Source organism: Helianthus annuus, chromosome 15 (assembly GCF_002127325.2).
Source record: "Helianthus annuus cultivar XRQ/B chromosome 15, HanXRQr2.0-SUNRISE, whole genome shotgun sequence".
Classification (NCBI taxonomy): Eukaryota; Viridiplantae; Streptophyta; class Magnoliopsida; order Asterales; family Asteraceae; genus Helianthus; species Helianthus annuus.
This window is the reverse complement of record NC_035447.2, coordinates 4,893,264-4,911,766: the sequence shown is the minus strand read 5'-3', so window position 1 is coordinate 4,911,766 and position 18,503 is coordinate 4,893,264. Positions and strand designations below refer to the sequence as shown.

Here is an 18,503-nt window from a genome sequence, read left to right as displayed (position 1 = left end):
GCTAAGCACTTTCGAAGGTTCGACACATGGAAAGTCGGGTGGACGTTACTAAGCTCCTCCGGTAAATCGAGTCTGTATGTGACTTTTCCGATCCTTTCCAGAATCCTAAAAGGTCCAACATATCGAGGCGCGAGTTTCCCTTTCTTGCCGAATCGGACTACACCCTTCCAAGGTGATACCTTTAGGAGTACGTAGTCACCAACTTCAAATTCAAGGGGCTTGCATCTTTTATCGGCGTAACTTTTCTGTCTGTTCCGAGCTTTCACCAAGTTGTCTCTTATCTGGTGGATTTTGTCAGTCGTATCTTGTAGAATCTCGGGACCGGTTAACTGGGAGTGACCGATCTCGTGCCACACAATAGGTGAACGACATCTTCTACCATATAAGGCCTCGAATGGTGCCATCTGAATGCTGGAATGATAGCTGTTGTTATACGAGAATTCGACCAATGGCAGGTGTTTGCTCCAACTACCGCCAAAGTCAATGACACACGCACGGAGCATGTCTTCAAGAGTACGGATCGTTCTTTCAGTCTGTCCGTTGGTTTGTGGATGGAATGCAGTACTCAAGTTCAGCGACGTACCAAGGGGAAAGATTCCAAAAATACGAGTTTACCAACAACGATCTAATTAAGGTATTAATTAGGAGGGTTTATGTTCCTATCATAGAGGTTAATCTTCTTTTAGGTATTTGAGCTCCGACTGGTTAATCAACCTGCAAAACAGAACACCGTTACTCGTTAAGAGGGGAATGTGGGGGTTTCCCTCTTAACCGGGCTCCGGCGTGAGAATAAGCGACTGCTTTGAGAGTAATTAAGTAGTTAAGAGTAAGAGCCGAGAGAATAGAATGTTTAACCTGTGAAGCAAGGTCTCTATTTATAGCCGGAGAGGTATGAGGGGTTATGGGCTGATGGGCCTTGGGCCAGAAGCGGACAACAAAACGGATATGCTCTTTGTCTCACTGGCGTCGACCGCTTAGTGGCTTCTAGATGCTCGTCGGTGCTGGCGCACCTTGATTGGAGCCACGTGTCATTGTTGTCGGCCTTGTTGTCCTTCTGTCATCAGCAGACGAGTGGAGATCGTGGGACAGTTGTCTCCGTCCTCTGATTGGTGCCATGTAGGCGTCCTTGTGTACTTCTCGTCAGGCGATCGTGGCGCACGATTGACCAGAGCCTGCTAGACGCTCATTGGCTCCTTTTACTGCCACTTGCACCTTGTGTACCACTGTAGGTAGCCGCGCGCTTCCCTACCGAGTGGCTCATCTCTTCCATTGTTTTATGTTAAATGCTGATATCTGGGTTTGTTGTGTGCATTACTTCGCGCGGGATAATCGTAGAGCAATGTAGGCCGCGCAATGTTGTTGTTAACACCTTGTTGTGTTAAGGAGTATGGTCACACGCGCAACCTGTTAACACCTTGTTGTGTTAAGGAGTATGGTCACACGCGATCGTGGCGCACGATTGACCAGAGCCTGCTAGACGCTCATTGGCTCCTTTTACTGCCACTTGTACCTTGTGTACCACTGTAGGTAGCCGCGCGCTTCCCTACCGAGTGGCTCATCTCTTCCATTGTTTTATGTTAAATGCTGATATCTGGGTTTGTTGTGTGCATTACTTCGCGCGGGATAATCGTAGAGCAATGTAGGCCGCGCAATGTTGTTGTTAACACCTTTTGTGGCTTCATAATCAAAAGCCACAAAATAATCATCGGTTAAGATATTGTTTAGCCGTTAAAAAAAATTGTGAGTTCTCTGTGGTATAATCAATCATTGGTCAATCAAATTCATGTAGAACAATTTGATGTTTACGACTTGACTTATGTTTCGCATCCTTGAAAGTTCAAGATAAAATGATATCTGGGTTGAGTTTTTTGGTAGATTAATAAACATAAAGGTGTTTATGATAAATTTGTAGTGAACCCATATCATTTTCGAATCTGAATGACTGTCTTGGGGAGGGGATATAAGTTTTTGAGAATTGAAATAATGATATGATCATATGTTCCATTTGTTTGCAGGGTATGCAAGCTGAAAATTAGAGATGGTATGAAGGAGCATGGTGTGGTGCTTTATGCTATTCTAAGACTCGAATCATTTACAAAGTGTTTACGTTATAATGTACTTTAGGGGTTGGTCCACACTTATAGGTGACATGGGATATGCCCTAAGTAGATTGGAAATCGACCCAGATTATTCTGATAACGAATCTGTTGGAGACGATAATGACAGCCACCAGTCTTCATCACAAAATGATGTGGATCCTGAAGTTGCTCAGTTAACAAAGCTGAAATCAGCACCCCATGATGGATTGAAACGCGTTCTTCCACGAAGGGGGGAATTTGATGTTTCGCCCATAGTTACCTAATTCGCGGTTCGCTCCGGTACGGGTACGCGGTTCGGGTACGTGATTCGCTAGATGTGACGTTTTCGGTACGGAGGGGGGTAGGTTCATTTCGGTACGAACCGGTACGGTGTACCATGGAGTCCGGTTCGTTGTACACAAATTAAAACATAAATTATCAAATTCCAAAAATCAAATTACCAAAAATAAACATTGAAGGTTGAAGATAAAAATTGAAATTGAATGGGAGTAGAAACTGATGTAATTTAGTTAAATGTTATATACATATAATCTTAATTTATACGTTTTATGTATAAATTTATTAGTTTAAGGACCAAATGTAAACTAGTAAGGATAGAGAGGGTTAAATGTTCAAATACACAAACTACATTCACACTTTTTATGTAAAAAACTATAAGTTTTAGGGTTTTAATGTAAACTAGTAAAAATAGAGGGGTTAAATGTTGTAATAAGTAAACTTATTTAAACCCTAAAAACCTAAACATACGCAGCCCGCTGTTCTTCTTCCCTTTCTTACTGGTTTCTGGCTGAAAACAACATTGGCGTCCGAATTCAGCTATGGATCGCTGTACCCAATCGATTTGGAACGTCCACCTTGTCTATTTGGTTCGCTGAACCGAATGAATTTGGATCGCTGTACCGACGCAATCAGGAACACCCTACCGACGCAACTCGGTTCGCCGGACCATGGCGTTCCGGTACGCTTCCGATTTCCGATTGGGTACACCACGATCCAATACGTGGATCGTGGCTACCCTAGCGATTTAGGTAACTATGGTTTCGCCTGTGAAGATGTTAGCGGGTCGAGAAGGGAATTATTCGGGTCGTGGGAAGTTTTCTTTAGCAGATCGTTGTCATATGCTAAACAAATATTTACCTGTTAAAGGTCCTTCTATTGTTGACCAATTGACCACCCGGGCTTATGTCTCACAGTTTTCAAAAGACGGGTCCCTTTTTGTTGCTGCATTTCAGGTATACTTGTTTTTTTGTCTGTCATTGAAGTTACGATAATCTAAACACAACTTGAATTGGAATTCTGCTTCCAAACTGTTACTTCACTAAGGTTTATTGTGTTGACCCTGTCCAGAACAAGAATAATCTATTTATGGATTACGATTGTTTTCTCAATTAGGAGTCCATGCGTTCCAAACTGGTAAAAACTAGTTTTATATGGAAACGCGATTTGCGATGGAAACGTGCATTGTGGTGGGAAATAACAATCGGGCGTTCGGTTTTGAAAGTGGATGGTTTAAAACATCAAAACATTGTATATAAACGAACTTGCAAAACATCCCGAAGGTACTAAGCCGAGATTCGTTATGTGATAACATTATTAAACTTTATAAACGGTGGGGATGTTCGGTTTTGAAAGTGGGTCATTTTAAACATCCAAACTTTGTTTAAAGACGAACTTTAAAATGTTGTTTTATGAAGGTATTAAACCGAGATTCGTTATCTAATAACTTTATTAAAGTTTAGTGGTAGAAATATAAATTGTTTAAACAGGGAAAATTAAGTTGGTTAAATTGCAGGGTTGTAAATGTAATATTCTTACTAAAAAGACAAAAATAAATTACTGTAGCTAAAGTTGTGTTTTAGTAGTAGTAGTAATAGTAATAGTAATAGTAATAGTAATAATAATAATAATAATATTAATAATAATATACTTTTTAACAGGGAAGTCAGATTAAAATTTATAATGCTGAAATGGGGTGGAAACTTCACAAGAAAATTGTTGCTGAAAGCTTTAATTGGACGGTTACTGACACATCTATTTCACCAGATAAACGTTTCCTGGTGAGATTTTTTTTTTCTTTTATTTCCTGAAAGTGATTCACATCCAACAAAAGCAGTGCATCAGATTGTTTGTATTTTACTTAGGATTGTCCTTTAAATTTACATATCATATTGCTACTTGCAGATTTATTCAACTTTGTCTCCTATAGTCAACATTGTAAATATTGGATCTGCTGGAACAGAGTCTCATGCGAATGTCACGGTATGAATAATGAACTACATTTATCTTGTGAGCAGTACTATGCGTGTTTTGAAATGTTTGTTCATGGCTTCATGTATGGAAACAATGGATTATTACGAGAAATAAAATAATCATCAAACCATTAATTTGTCATAACAGGATTCATGCGGCTTTGTGTGTGATTGTTTGAGACAAAAGACAGAAAAACAATGATAGGTTTGCTTTATTTGTCTAAAACTGTAAAAAATATTGGACAAACTTAATATCATATATCCATAGGAATGTAAAGTTGATAAAATAGTGAATATATGATGTCATAAAATGAGTGGGTCAGGCTTGTTTTATGATAGGCTAGAAGTTAAAATGGTCCAGGTCAAAAGGGGTAATATTTTAGCATGATTTTTGATGGCCCTTTTTTTAATCTTTGAAAATTAAATAATAAGAGGAATAAATATGGATAACTTGAGTTTTTTATTGGACTCTCTTAATAGTATAGCTTAATGACAACGCTTTAGAATATGTTATGCATTGTGAATACACTTTTGGTAACTCTTGACATGCTCAATCTGTTTTCTGTTAAGCTAATTGTTAAAAGTTTACTTATTTCACCCTGTAGATGTATAACATATCCCGAATTCCCCCCTTTACACATACACTGATCAAAATTGTCACATCTAATGCCTTCATTTATGATCACCTTATATTCATTGTTCATATTTGTCCATCACTGTCTGTGTTACTGCATTGCTATTCATTATATTGACATATTTTTATCTTACCTATCTTTTATCTAGAAAATATCTATAAAAATTTAAACGAGTCACTAAAAGTGTAATTGTTATACTATGTTTTCAATACCTGCAATTGCAACAAAATTCAAACACAATCACAGAAAGTAAAAATTTATTTTATGCAATTTTATTTGTTATAAAGATAAAGTAAGCAATATTGTATTGTGACATATATAGCGAATGAATTGATTTTTTCAATATCCAATGTATTAATCAAATACATTTTATGTTCAAAATATTATTCTCATAGTTTGTCTAGTTTTAGTATGTCGCAACACTGGATCGATTCAGTTCTTAAGTGTAAAATAGTGTTTGATTATAACTGTGATTTGGAAATTCGCAGGACATACACGAAGGGCTAGAATTTGCAGCTGATGATGAAGAAGGATATGCATTTGGAATTTTTTCTGTAAAATTTTCTAATGATGGTAGAGAACTTGTAGCCGGAAGTAGTGATGATTCAATTTATGTTTATGATATTGAAGCAAAAAGATTTTCCCTTCGAATTCAAGCGCATACGGTAATGTCACTTACCTTTGTTAGGAACAGTCTTAATTCTGCGTCTAGTTTGTTGATTTAGAGGGCTTGTAGTTCTTGATTAATGTGGCTATACCTTTCATTTTAGAGAACATTACATGTATATAAATTAAAAAGAGTAAAATGCCATTTTCGTCCCTGAGGTTTGGCCAGTTTTGCGACTTTCGTCCAAAGTTTTGTTTTTCCGCATCTGGATCCAAAAGGTTTGAAATCTTGCCATTTTCATCCAGCTCGTTAACTCCATCCATTTTTCTTCATCAAGTCAGGAGTATTTCCGTCTTTTTGCTAACTTAAAGGGCAATTGGTCTTTCACTTTATCTAGAAAGACAGCATACCCCTGAAAAAGACTGAATTGCTCTTTCAGTTAACATAAAAGACGAAAATAACCCTGACTTAACAGAGAAACATGGATGGAGTTAACGAGTCGGATGAAAATGGCAAGATTATAAATCTTTTGGATCCAGATGCGGAAAAACAAAACTTTGGACCAAAGAACCTCAGGGACGAAAATGGCATTCAACCCTATTAAAAAACATGTGATGCATTTGGTATAATGGAAGGGGATACAAATGGGTCTATAAAGTAGTTTTAATAATGAGTTGGCCTTAATGAAAAAAAAAATTGAATAGTTGGGTTGCCTCCTTATACATTATCCATTTTTTGATATACTATATGACCCGTTAGAGATAAAATGTAACCCCAATTAACCCGCTCCTAAGTCAATGGGTTAAATCGCCACCTGTACCCTGCAAATATTATGAATGTTCACTTGTTTATTATGACTTTTTGCAATCAATTGTTTAACTTATTGCAGTATGTTCTTACTTAATGCAGTCAGATGTAAACAGTGTATGCTTTGCTGATGAAGCCAGCAATCTAATATATTATGGGAGTGATGATAATCTCTGTAAGGTAAATATGTATAAGTTTTTATATCATTGTATTTAATAACAGAAAAATTTTGCATTTGGAAATCTTTGTCTTAGACTTGTTTTCTTGAATGTATAAAAGCATACCAAATAAATTAAAAATATTGGCAACAAAAGAACATTTTGGCATCTGTTTACAGATTTTATATAATTCATATGTATAAAAGCATACCAACCAAACAATAATATTAAGGATTTTTTAGGTTTGGGACAGACGTTCCATCAGATCAAAAGGAAAGCCAGTTGGAATCCTCACGGGGCATCTAGAAGGAATTACACATCTTGATAGCCGTAATGATGGTCGTTATTTCATTTCAAATGGAAAAGATCAGACTATTAAGCTTTGGGATATCAGAAAAATGTCCTCTAACGCGGCTCGGTATGTTAATACGCTTTTATCATTTTATTTGTATAAGTATAAGATAATCTTTATAAAATGACTAAAATGCCATTTTCGTCCATGAGGTTTGGCTAGTTTTGCGAGTTTCGTCCAAAGGTTTGTTTTTCCGCATCTGGATCCAAAAGGTTTGAAATCGATTTTCATCCAGCTCGTTAACTTCGTCTATTTTTCTCCTTAAGTTAGGGGTATTTTCGTCTTTTTACCTATATTATTTTTGTTTTTATTTAATAAGGGTATTTTAAAATGCTTGTACATAAAGTGAAAAAGAACGAATTACCCTTTAAGTTAGCAAAAAAGACAGAAATACCCCTGACTTAACGGAGAAAAATGGATGGAGTTAACGAGCCGCGGATGAAAATGGCAAGATTTCCAATCATTTGGATCCAGATGCAGAAAAACAAACCTTTGGACGAAAATCGCAAAATTAGCCAAATCTCAGGGACGAAAATGACATTTTATTCTTATAAAATTATATATCTTTAGAAGCGACAAGAAGAAATGTATATAAAAAGTAGTTCAACTGAAAAACGATTGTTGGGCATTATCTCGTTGATGGTTAATTGATAGGCCAAATAAGGTTATTTCAAAGTCGGCTTCATATAGATAGTTAAGTTTGTTCATATAACTACATTATAAACGCTTATAATATGATTTATATTTTTTCTTTTTCAGCGCTCCTATATCCAGGAACTATGAATGGGACTATAGATGGATGGACTATCCATTTAGGGCACGAGATGTAAAGCATCCATCTGACCAGTCTGTTGCTACATACAAAGGTCATTCAGTATTGCGTACACTCATACGCTGCTATTTTTCACCAGAATATAGGTAAGTACGACAATTATGATCGGCTCGATTATGATAACTATAATTATACTCGTATCTTTAAGGCTATGCGGTATGGTGATGGTCCTCCCTTGGAGGATGATCCGCCACGTAGGATGGGTGTGAGGATGGGGCAAAGAGGATCGAGGTATGGAAATGGGGGATGGACCTAAAATGTATATGTATATATTGTATGTATAGGTGTGTGAGAGAGGGGAGGGTTGTTTTTTGTCTTGTTGCGGCCCGTCGGACACGTCCACCTGCGGACGGTGAGGACGCCGCTTGGGGGGGGGGGCAACATGGAAAGAGGACCGGCGCCGGTGGGGGACGGTCCAAAGCCGATCCCCATACCGAGCAGCTTGCATCATACCATAGCTTTCCTATAGGGACCTAACTCAGAATTAGCTCAAAAAACGTAACTAAATTCAGGGGTAAATTACACTTTTCGTTCTTTATGTTTATACCTAATTTCAATGGATGTTCCTTACCTTTTAAAATGTCAAGAATCATCCTTTAAGTTTTAGAACCTTGCACAGTTTGTCCTTTGACACTAACCCAGTTAAAATTTTCAGTTAAGTTTGGGCAATTTAGTCATTTTATCCATTTATTTTAAAAAGTGTATTAAAAATAAAACAAAAAGAATACAAAAATAAGAGATATAAACACCCCTTCTCTCTCTCTAAACACCATAAAAAGACTAGATTACCCTTATATGACCAGGACTTAACTGAAAATTTTAATTGTGTTAGTATCAAAGGACAGACTATGCAAGGTTTTCAAAACATAAAGGATGATTCCTGACATTTTTAAAGGTAACGGACATCCAATGAAATTTGGTATAAACATAAAGGACGAAAAAGTGTAATTTACCTTAAATTCAGCTTGAGCTAATTTGACGTTTGAGCTGGTATGAGCTCGCTTGTTTGTTTCACATGTAGAATCTTTTGACTTTTTGCCAAATTTCCTTTGACCTCAAATGAAATTAACAAAATAATCTATTTTTGTTCCAAAATAACAATATTGATAAAGGACCTTAACTGATTGTTTGTTTATGATGTTGCAGCACTGGCCAAAGGTATATTTATACTGGATCTCATGATTCTTGTGTGTATGTTTATGATTTGGTAAGTACCACACTTCTTCAACTTCAATTTTTTTTAATTTATATTACATTAATACGTGTTTAAAGTAACTCTTGTGTCAACATAAATTGTTAACGGACATATAAAATCGTGATTATCGAAAGAGATCGTAAACACTAGAGGGTCAAAATGGTAATTTTTATTGGAATATATTATTTAGGGATAAATCCTGATTCTCAAAATTGGTTGATTGCATTCCATTCAATAGGGTTACAATATATATAGATAATCGGTCCCGTGGGCTCGATGATAAAACCCTAAATACTATATTCCAATATTTTTTTTTTGTACGGGTTGCGTTTTTTGACTTGAAACATTTTCTCTTTAAAAGGTTTTGTAAATTATTCGTGTGTCAAAGTCAAATAAGTTTTTTTTTGGATAAATTGATTTAGGGGGTTTTATAATTTAAAATACACTCTGTGCCTTCGACCCGTTCTCTCTTGATCCATTTTTACTCGTATGACCTTTCGAGATAAAACCATAGCTCAAATCCCACCTATATATTAGACTATGGGGCGGGGGTTGGGGCGTGGGTTGGAGAGAAACGCCCAAGTCACCACCCCGGGTGGGCTTGGGTTTGGGCGTGGCCCCTTGGGCGGGAGTTTAAGGCCGGGCGTGGGGCATGCTAGCGATCCTATGTGGCCGGCTCTTATTGGCTTGTTGGCTAGGGCATAGCGATCCTATGTGGCTTGGCCACGCCAGCCCAGCCACGCCCACCATACCCCTATGAACTTGGGTTTGTGTATTGAGTGCCCCATAATCCACGTGTCAACCCATGCCCCAAACCCCCGTCCCACCATACCCCACGGTCTGAGTAAACAATAATCACATCGAAATTGCCACCTTTACACACATGCTTATATCTTAATTCTGTCAAATGGGTTGGATTTGGTTGACCCGGCTCAACCAACAAACATTTTTTGCCCTTTTTTGTATTTTCTAAATAGTTAAATATCAATTATGATTACAAAAAAAAAAACATTTGTTGTTAAAATAATAAGATCATTTCTTTTATAAAGAAAATTCAGGATATTGTAAGCTAAGCAGCTTTTGACCCATTAACCAGATATATCATATAGAAAACAACGTGAATTGATCTGTTTCCATTATAACTGGTTCACTTTAACCAATTTCAGGTTACTGGAGCCCGGGTTGCAAGACTTGTGCACCATAAGTCAACCGTACGGGACTGCAGCTGGCACCCTTACTATCCAATGCTCGTCAGTTCTTCGTTTGATGGAGATATCGCAAAGTGGGAATTCCCTGGAAACGGAGAGAACCCGATTCTCGTGAATAACAGTAGGCCTCGACGACGACGACGATATTATAATTCAGTGGCGGAACTAGAAGATTAACTCCGGGGTATCCCAAAATTTTTTTTTACCGTACAATCATACAATATTAAATTAAAAAAAATACATAAATAAAGTAAAACAAATACCTAATAGATTTGTCCTCTTCTTTTTTTCATAGCTTGAAATCGTTCCATCACATCGTTGTCTTTTACTTCGCGTAAAAAATCATTTTCGACCGCACAAACCATAGCATTGTTCAAGAATTCCGGGCCGATTCGATTGCATAAATCCGTCTTCACAAGCTTCAATTTCGAAAAACATCTTTCAATCGTTGCGGTTGCAACCGGTAAAAACAAAGCTAGCTTAACTACCTGATTTGTAATGACATTCTTTCGGTTTCTTGGATTACCATAAGTTTCTGCCATGTCCAACATTGTAATGTCGATTTGGTTGGATGTTATCATTATCAACATTCGGACTTGAATCAACGTCAACATTCGGAGGAGTTGTTTCATTCGGAATTGTATCATTAATTTCCTCGTGTTTTCTTTTGAAAAAGTTCCCAATTAAAGCTTGTTTTTTGGAATTTGGTTTCGTCATCATTTCAAACAATTCAAAGACAACTAATAATCTGCCAAAAAAACAAGTAACAAGAATAAAAATAAAGAAACTAACCAATAATGAACTAATCTTCTCTTCGACTCCGTTCGATGACTCGATTATCGATATGCTACTGCCAACAATTAGTAACAACAACATATTAACAAAAAAATCAAACTTTTTATCTAATAAATCCAAACTGAAGTCTGAAAACAATCAAAAACAATAAAAAAATTATATTATAAGTAACAATAATTAACTACATAAAGATTAAAGAAACTAACCAAACTGAAGTCTGAAACAAAACCTCCTGTGTGTGTGACTATGAAAGTGTGAATGATTAATATTAACAAAAAAAAATCAAACTTTTTATCTAATAAATTAAACTGAAAGTCTGAAACAAACCTCCTGCGATGAGCCGATCCGATAACAGCAGAATCTGTGTCGTGATGATCAGCCGATGACAAACCTCCTGCGATGAGCCGGTAATCGTGTATTCGAGTTTGATGATGATGTCTTCGTGTTATGCGATATCCCTGTGTTGAGTTCGACTTCGACAGCAAGTCAGCAATTGTCGACAGTTTGTGATCGAGCTTTGATATCCCTGGCTCCCTGCATAATTCAATCTGGTGCCTCCCAAATACCCAATACACTGTTGGGTTATTTTTTTAAGTATTTGGGAATATTGGTCTACCATTTGTTTATTTGGGCCAATATATTCAGAATTATTTGGGCTTAATATCAGTTTCTAAAAATTTTTTGAGGGGTGTCCTAGTAGTTGTTGAGGGGTATCCTTAGTATAAAAATCGAAAAAAAATAAATTTTACACTACCGGTTAAAAGTTGAGCCGTAGCCCGGGCTACGCCTCCGAGTACACTAGGTCCGCCCCTGTTATGATTAATTAAATAATTTACAAAATAAAATCTGTAAGTTTCTTTCCCCCTAAAGTAAAAGATAATAATAATAATAAATAAAAGTAAAAGACGACAACAAACAGCAGCAGCAGCAGCACCAACAGCACAATAAATAATAAGGAAGAGATGAAACAAACGAATAGAGGAAATGAGTTTTTGTTGTCAAGTATACACCAATCTTTGTATGATTTGTCTCGTTCTATTTCCACAGAAAAGATTGTATATATTATGAGTTCCTTTTTCATGGGAACACAGAAAAGATTGTATATATTATGAGTTCCTTTTTCATGGGAATAACATAAATATATGTATAATTATCCGACTTAAAAGATGTGTTGCATGCTGTGTGTGTGGTCTCCTAACTATAGTTTTTTAGGTGATGTTTGTTTTTTCTTCTTGAAAACCTCTTCTGCTGCAGGCCACATCTGCAGGCATCTGCAGAAGAAGAGGTGGACCAAATGTTTTCAGTCTATAAGGAGAAGAGGGTTTGTTTTTTCTTTTATATAAAACCTCTTCTTCTTCTAGGTTTTAACACACACCACACAGACAATCTGCACCTCCACTCTCTCTCTACTCTCTCTACTCTCTCTCTACAATCTGCACCACCGCCATCATCACCACCGCCACCACTTCACCACCGCCATCATCACAACCACCGTCACCACCTCCACCGCCATCATCACAACCACCGAGCCTGCAACGAATCGAACAAAACGACCGTCACCAGCTCCGCCTTCACACCTGGCCGGAGTCGCTGAACATGAGGTCGACCGGACTCGCTGAACTTTGATCGATTTGGGGTGTTCGTTTCCGATCGATTTAGGGTTTTCGATTTTAGGGTTTTCGTTTTGGGGGTTTTGATGTGGGGGTTTTGTTTGTGATGTTGATGATGATGTCGGAGGTGGTGGCGGAGTGGAGGTGGAGCAGAGGTGATGGCGGAGTGGAGGCTGGAGCAGCGGAGGTGGTGATGATGATGATGATGGCGGAGCAGTGGTGGTGGTGGCGGAGCAGCGGAGGTGGTGGTGGAGTGGAGGTGGTGGTGGCGGAGCAGGGGTGGTGATGATGATGATGATGGTGGCGGAGCAGTGGTGGTGGTGGCGGAGCAGGGGCGGAGCATGGGTGGAGGTGGAGGTGGTGCCAAGAAGAGGTAAAGCTCTTCTTGGAGAAGCTTTGGTTTTATCACTTCCTCATGAAGAGGCTGGGGAGAGACAGGAAACACTTCTCAAAAAAAAAAAAACAAACACTCTTTTGAGGCTAAACATCTTCCCACGTCTGCACGATGCAGACAGAAGAAGCAGGAAGCTCTTTTTGAAAAAAAACAAACACCACCTTAGACTTCTTTCTAACTTTTGTTATATTTGTCAAGTATTATGTACAAGTATATTATATGGTTCTCTAGTTAAAATTAACGTATGCCCATATGTGTATATGTTAGTGAGTTTTGAGAATCACTAAATATTAATATAACTATTTAAGGACCATTATGATTGTGAATACATGTATTCATGTTTGACTTATTAATACTTGTAGTATATTCACGAGTGAATATATTATTTGTTGGGTTTTATTTGAACACCACACACACATGCATATAAGGTGAGTTTTATTACGGAACATTAAGTTAATGTGACAACAAAAAGAACAAAACTAATTTCTTTAATAGTTATGGTTATATTTAGTCCGCCTGTAGTGGGGCGTTTTTTTTAAAAAAAATTGAAAAAAAAACGCCTAAAAACGCCCCTCCCACCATTACATGGGGCGTTTTTTTTTTAAATTTCAAAAATTTGGTTCCAGCGTTTTATTTATAACGCTTTGTTAATTTTTGGGGGGCCAATCAATGTTAAGCATGTATGACAATCACCCACCATTGCATGTGCACAAGTTTGACCAGCCAATCCCATCTCTTTGCTTTTTCTTTTCTTTTCTTTTTTGTTTAACAATTGGAAGGGCGTTATTGGAATAATGCCCCACTACGTCACTTTTGCTATAATGCCCAACGCTGACTAGGATGCCACTAGGGGTGTAAACAAGCCCAGAGGCTCGAGAGCTACTCGTGATCGGCTCGCTCAAAAGCTCGAACGAGCCGAGCCTTAACGAGCCCGAGCTCGAGCCTGAAATAGAGCTCGTTTTGTTATCGAGCCCGAGCTCGAGCCTAAAATACAAAGCTTGTTTAGGCTGGCGAGCCTAAACGAGCCCATACAAAATTTTAATTTTTTTTTATATATAACATATTAATAATGATGATAACATTGATGAGCCGAGCTCGAGCCGAGCTTTGCCTTGTTTAAGCGATGTTGAAGTGAGCTCGAGTCGAGCTTTTAGCTCATTTAAGGTTGTTCTCAAAGTAGTTCGAGCCGAGCTCGAGCTTTGGGTTTTACTCTCGAGCCGAGCTCGAGCTCAAAGAAGTAGGCTCGAGCCGAGCTCGAGCTCGAGCTTCATAAAAACCTAACGAGCCGAGCTCGAGCCTGGTCGAGCTCAGGCTCGGCCCGGCTCGTTTACACCCCTAGATGCCACGTGTCGGATAATGCCCCATGGTGGGGGCATTATTTTTCTCTACCACTACGGATGTTCTTAGAAAATTTTGCTTCTTAGTACGAACAAATGCATATGTTACGTAAATAAGAAAGCAATCAACTATTTTGAATTTGAAGAGAAATGAACAAAAAATGTATTTCAATAGTTTTCTTATAATTTTTTTCTTAATTAAACTGAAAAATGCATGATTCATTTTGATATTCATGTTGCGGTGAAAAAACTGTTTGTCTAGAACCCTTCCAAATATATAAATGTGTACGAGTGTGTGGCACTAACCTTGGATGTGAAACTCGTCAAATAACACCGTTTTATATAAATCTTAATAAAACTAATTTAGATCGTTAATTATACGTAAACATTCACATATATGTAGTAACATGATCCTCCTATTTAGGATCCGTTGACAACGAATCTAGCAATCCCCTATCCTTGGTACTCCCTTCATAAGCAATTTCGCTAAAATCATTCATCGTTTGGGTATGAATCCATTATGTAAAACATGTACATAATCCACATTCAAGTAAGCATTGTAGAAACATGTAGCTTAAAACTTAAAAGTAGTCTGATTAAGCATATTCAATAAAAACATATCACATGTTGGCATCAGGCATGTTGCCTAATTAAACCAGGTAACAGGAACCAATCAGAAATTTGAAAAAAAAAAAAAAAAAGACAAGATGAGTTAAGTTCACGTACAAACAGTCTTATCGTACAAAACGTACGAAAGGCATAAAAAAACAAAGAAAAAAAAACGCGGTGACATTTTCGTGATTATTTGCTTGTAGGGTAATTATTAAAATTACTCTACAAATGATCTTGTAGGGTAATTTTGTAAAATGTTCTTGTAGGGTAATTTTGAAACTTGCAAAGTAATGTTGATACACTTGTAAAGTAATTATGATACTCTACAAAATTACCCTACAAGATCAAAATTACCATACAAGATCATTATAATACTCTACAAAATTACTCTACAAGATCAAAATTACCCTACAAGAACATTTTACAAAATTAACCTACAAGATCATTTGTAGGGTAATTTTGATAATGACTCTACGAGTAAATAATTACGAAAATGTCACCGCGTTTTCTTACCTTTTTCACCCTATTCGTACGTTTTGTATGAAAAGGATATTTGTATTTGATATTTTATCATTGGAAGATATAGAACATTGTTTTCAAAAATGATAATCAGACCTCTTCTTATTTTTTTTCTTATAACATAGCTCATTAATGTCGATTTGCGATTACATGACAATTGGTGATTTTCAAACACAACTCAAAAGTCATTTCTAAAGTGATTACCAATTTCCAGATTCAGAATCATTGCTCTTCTTTCTGAGATTTGCTCTTGCGGTTTATGCGATCTGTCTTTTGCAATTTCCAAATGTATATTCTACTGCTTCGTTTTGCCTTCGGTTATTAGGTTATAAATAAACCATCTGTAATGCAAGATTTTGGCCTCATACACGCTTTAGGTGTAAGAGAGAGGGAGCGAGTGATGCATACGTGTGCCGATAAGAGAAAAAGATGTGATTCATATCCATAGATCAATGAAAAAGGAAAAGCCCATCTATGTGAGAGGGAGGATAGAGAAAAAGAGTGTAGGGTGAAAAACAAGTCGAGCTGAGCCCGAGCTCGAGCTCGAGCTCATTTAACCTATGAAAGTTCGAGCTTGGCTCATAGGTAATTTTTCAAGCTCGAGCTAGAGTTCGGCTCAGGCTTGACTCGTTTAGTATTTATTAATTAATTTTATATTAGTTATAATTGTTATACATATAATTTAGTTATTTTTTCATTTTTTTATAAATGGGTAATTTATTATTACTTAAATATATATAAACCAGAAAGCTCGTTTAGACTCGTGAGCCGGCTCGAGCTCGATAATTGAAGCTCGGGCTTGTTTACTAAACGAGCTTGTTTTTAGGCTCGCGCTCAAGCTTGTTTAAGCTAGGCTCGTTCGAACTTCTTTTCGAGCCTAAATTGAGTAGCTTGGCTCATTTGCACCCATTGTGAGATTCTTAGGGCAAACTCCGGGCAATCTGATGTGGAGGCCTGGTTGACCCTCTTGTCTGTGGACGTTCTAATAGATGTTTAATGGTTTCTGCAAAGTATATCGAAGTATATTCAAAAGAAGTTACTTTATTACACAAGTTATTATCGAATTACAATACAATAAATGACCTCAATTCCCAAACATCCATCAAATTAAACTCACATTATTACAACTAAAATTGAATAAACGATCCCAAACATCCCTTAAATGAAATTAACTACAAACATTATTACAACAAATAAAAACTAATAAAAGAATAAATAAACCAATAAATGAACTTAACTACAAACATTTATTTCAAAAACCCCTTACGAGTGAAAATTGTTTTAAAGAATCAATTAAATGGACTACAAAAAATAAATAAATTAAATAATTAAATAAAATACCAAAAAAAAAACTATACCAATAAATTTCCCATTTTACCCTTTCCATTGCATGCATTGTGTTGTAGGTCTAGTCTTCTGCGAACCGGCTTCAACCGGGCACGGCGTCTGAACCGGCAACACCATACAATTATACTGCAAACACAACGAACTACTAACCGGAATCGCCTCGGTCGGTTTTATCGGAACCCCTGTCAAAAAATTATGCTGCAAATACAACAACTGCACATTCCCATCCATCAGCCGGTCCACTAAAGTATTAGGAACCGAACCGGTGAACCGGTTATTATTAAGATAAAGATTTTGTACGGTTGAGAAAAGTGGGGACACTTCCCCATACAACATATTATGACTCAAATCGACGGTCTGGATTGACACTTCATTAAACGGTTGAACTGGACCGGAAAACAGGTTCCGGTCCAGTTGTAGAGTTGTGATTGGAAAACTAAACACGCAGCCCGGGACTGGCCCGGTAAACCGGTTCATACTTAGATCTAAGTAGTTTAACCGGTTTAGTTGAGGCAGTAAATATTCGACTGAACCGGTGAACCGGTTTAAAGCAAGAGAAAGGTGTTGTATAGACGAAGGAATAAAACCGGGTGGTATTGAACCGGATAAGTTGTTGTGTTTTAAGTCTAACCGGGTTAACGTTTGCGATGTGAAAGCCGGTAGTGGACCAGATAACCGGTTGTGAGAGATAACGACGTTAGTTAACGCCGGTAAACTTCCCACGGCCCACGGAATACTTCCGGTGAGTTGGTTGTAGCTAAGATCAAGTGTACGGAGATTAGTGAGCTCACCTAACGTCGCCGGAATCTCGCCGGAGAGAAAATTCCGGCTGATGGCGAAGAACCGGAGGTTTTTAAGCTCCGATATTGTCGCCGGAATTGTTCCAGTGATCCTGCCGGGAACGACGGTGAATTCGGTTAAGTTTGTTAACTTTCCGATTGCCGGATCTAAAACCCCGGAGAGGCCAGGCGCACCGGCGCGTGGGTCTCCGAGGTTTAACGTGACAACACGTTCGCCGGAGCAGAAAACTCCGGCGAAGTTGCACGGGTCGGATGTGAAGTCCCAAGATGATAAGTAGTCCGACCCGGGCAAATCTTCTAGAGATTTTCTAATGGATTGGAGTGCTAAAAAATCCGCCGGATCCAGTATTGCTGACGAATACTGGATCCGGTGGATAATGATAAATAAATTTATCACAAGTATTGTCAACTTCTTGTTTGACGATGTAACCATTGTCAATATAACTTACTACAAAAAAAGTTAAAAAAATGGAAAAAAAAATAAAAATTTACAATTTTACAATGATCAAATAACTAAAAGGGGGGAGATTAAAAGGGAATGTACAAATGTACAATGAAAAAAATAAAAGAATGAAGCTAAAAAATTAAAAAAAAAAAACAAGAAAGTGAAAGAATCTGGAGAATTCTAGAGAGAGAAAGTAGAGAGAGAAAGAGAGTGAAGAGGATGATGGTGATGAAGAAGTAGTTGTAAATTGTAAGCTTCTGTAAATGAAAGGTGTTGATGATGTATATGTGGGGGTTTTGACTGTCTATTTCTATAATGGAAAATATTTGTTTATTTATATGTTTATTATTATTTTTTTTGTTGGTTAGCTTAGGATTGGGAAACCACCAACGGTTGTCCGAGCCTACGTGGGAGGTTCGGGTGTCAGGTCATGTTCATCAGATGTTTTTTATGCCACGTCATTTTGTTTAAGATGTGAGCCTATAAAGCTTACACATTGTTC

At 37.5% G+C, this 18,503-nt stretch overlaps 2 protein-coding genes across 2 annotated transcripts; one reads left to right on the top strand and one right to left on the bottom strand.

Moving 5' to 3' along the window:
• Positions 1–1,996: 1,996 nt before the first annotated feature.
• LOC110910256 (LEC14B protein) lies at positions 1,997–11,601 on the top strand. Its single transcript, XM_022154948.2, has 11 exons — positions 1,997–2,341; positions 3,137–3,331; positions 4,037–4,156; positions 4,281–4,358; positions 5,472–5,648; positions 6,500–6,577; positions 6,798–6,973; positions 7,667–7,825; positions 8,886–8,946; positions 10,101–10,326; positions 10,438–11,601. Exons 1-10 carry the CDS (start codon positions 2,114–2,116, stop codon positions 10,317–10,319), a joined length of 1,491 nt encoding a protein of 496 aa, XP_022010640.1. The 5' UTR covers positions 1,997–2,113; the 3' UTR covers positions 10,320–10,326; positions 10,438–11,601.
• A 4,573-nt stretch (positions 11,602–16,174) lies between these two features.
• Positions 16,175–18,293, bottom strand: LOC110910257 (probably inactive leucine-rich repeat receptor-like protein kinase IMK2). Its single transcript, XM_022154950.2, has 2 exons — positions 16,768–18,293; positions 16,175–16,412 (listed from the first exon to the last, which is right to left on the bottom strand). The coding sequence occupies exon 1, from the start codon at positions 17,987–17,989 to the stop codon at positions 16,784–16,786; it is 1,206 nt and encodes a 401-aa protein (XP_022010642.1). The 5' UTR covers positions 17,990–18,293; the 3' UTR covers positions 16,175–16,412; positions 16,768–16,783.
• Between the last annotated feature and the right edge of the window lie 210 nt (positions 18,294–18,503).

What these genes read in the sequence shown, in the direction of transcription:
- LOC110910256 (XM_022154948.2), top strand. Translation starts at nt 2,114, where the DNA reads ATGTACTTTAGGGGTTGGTCCACACTTATAGGTGACATGGGATATGCC. An exon ending in AGTCTCATGCGAATGTCACG is followed by an intron (nt 4,359 to 5,471) that starts GTATGAATAATG and finishes GGAAATTCGCAG; the next exon opens with GACATACACGAAGGGCTAGA. An exon ending in GTGTGTATGTTTATGATTTG is followed by an intron (nt 8,947 to 10,100) that starts GTAAGTACCACA and finishes AACCAATTTCAG; the next exon opens with GTTACTGGAGCCCGGGTTGC.
- LOC110910257 (XM_022154950.2), bottom strand. Translation starts at nt 17,989, where the DNA reads ATGGTTACATCGTCAAACAAGAAGTTGACAATACTTGTGATAAATTTA.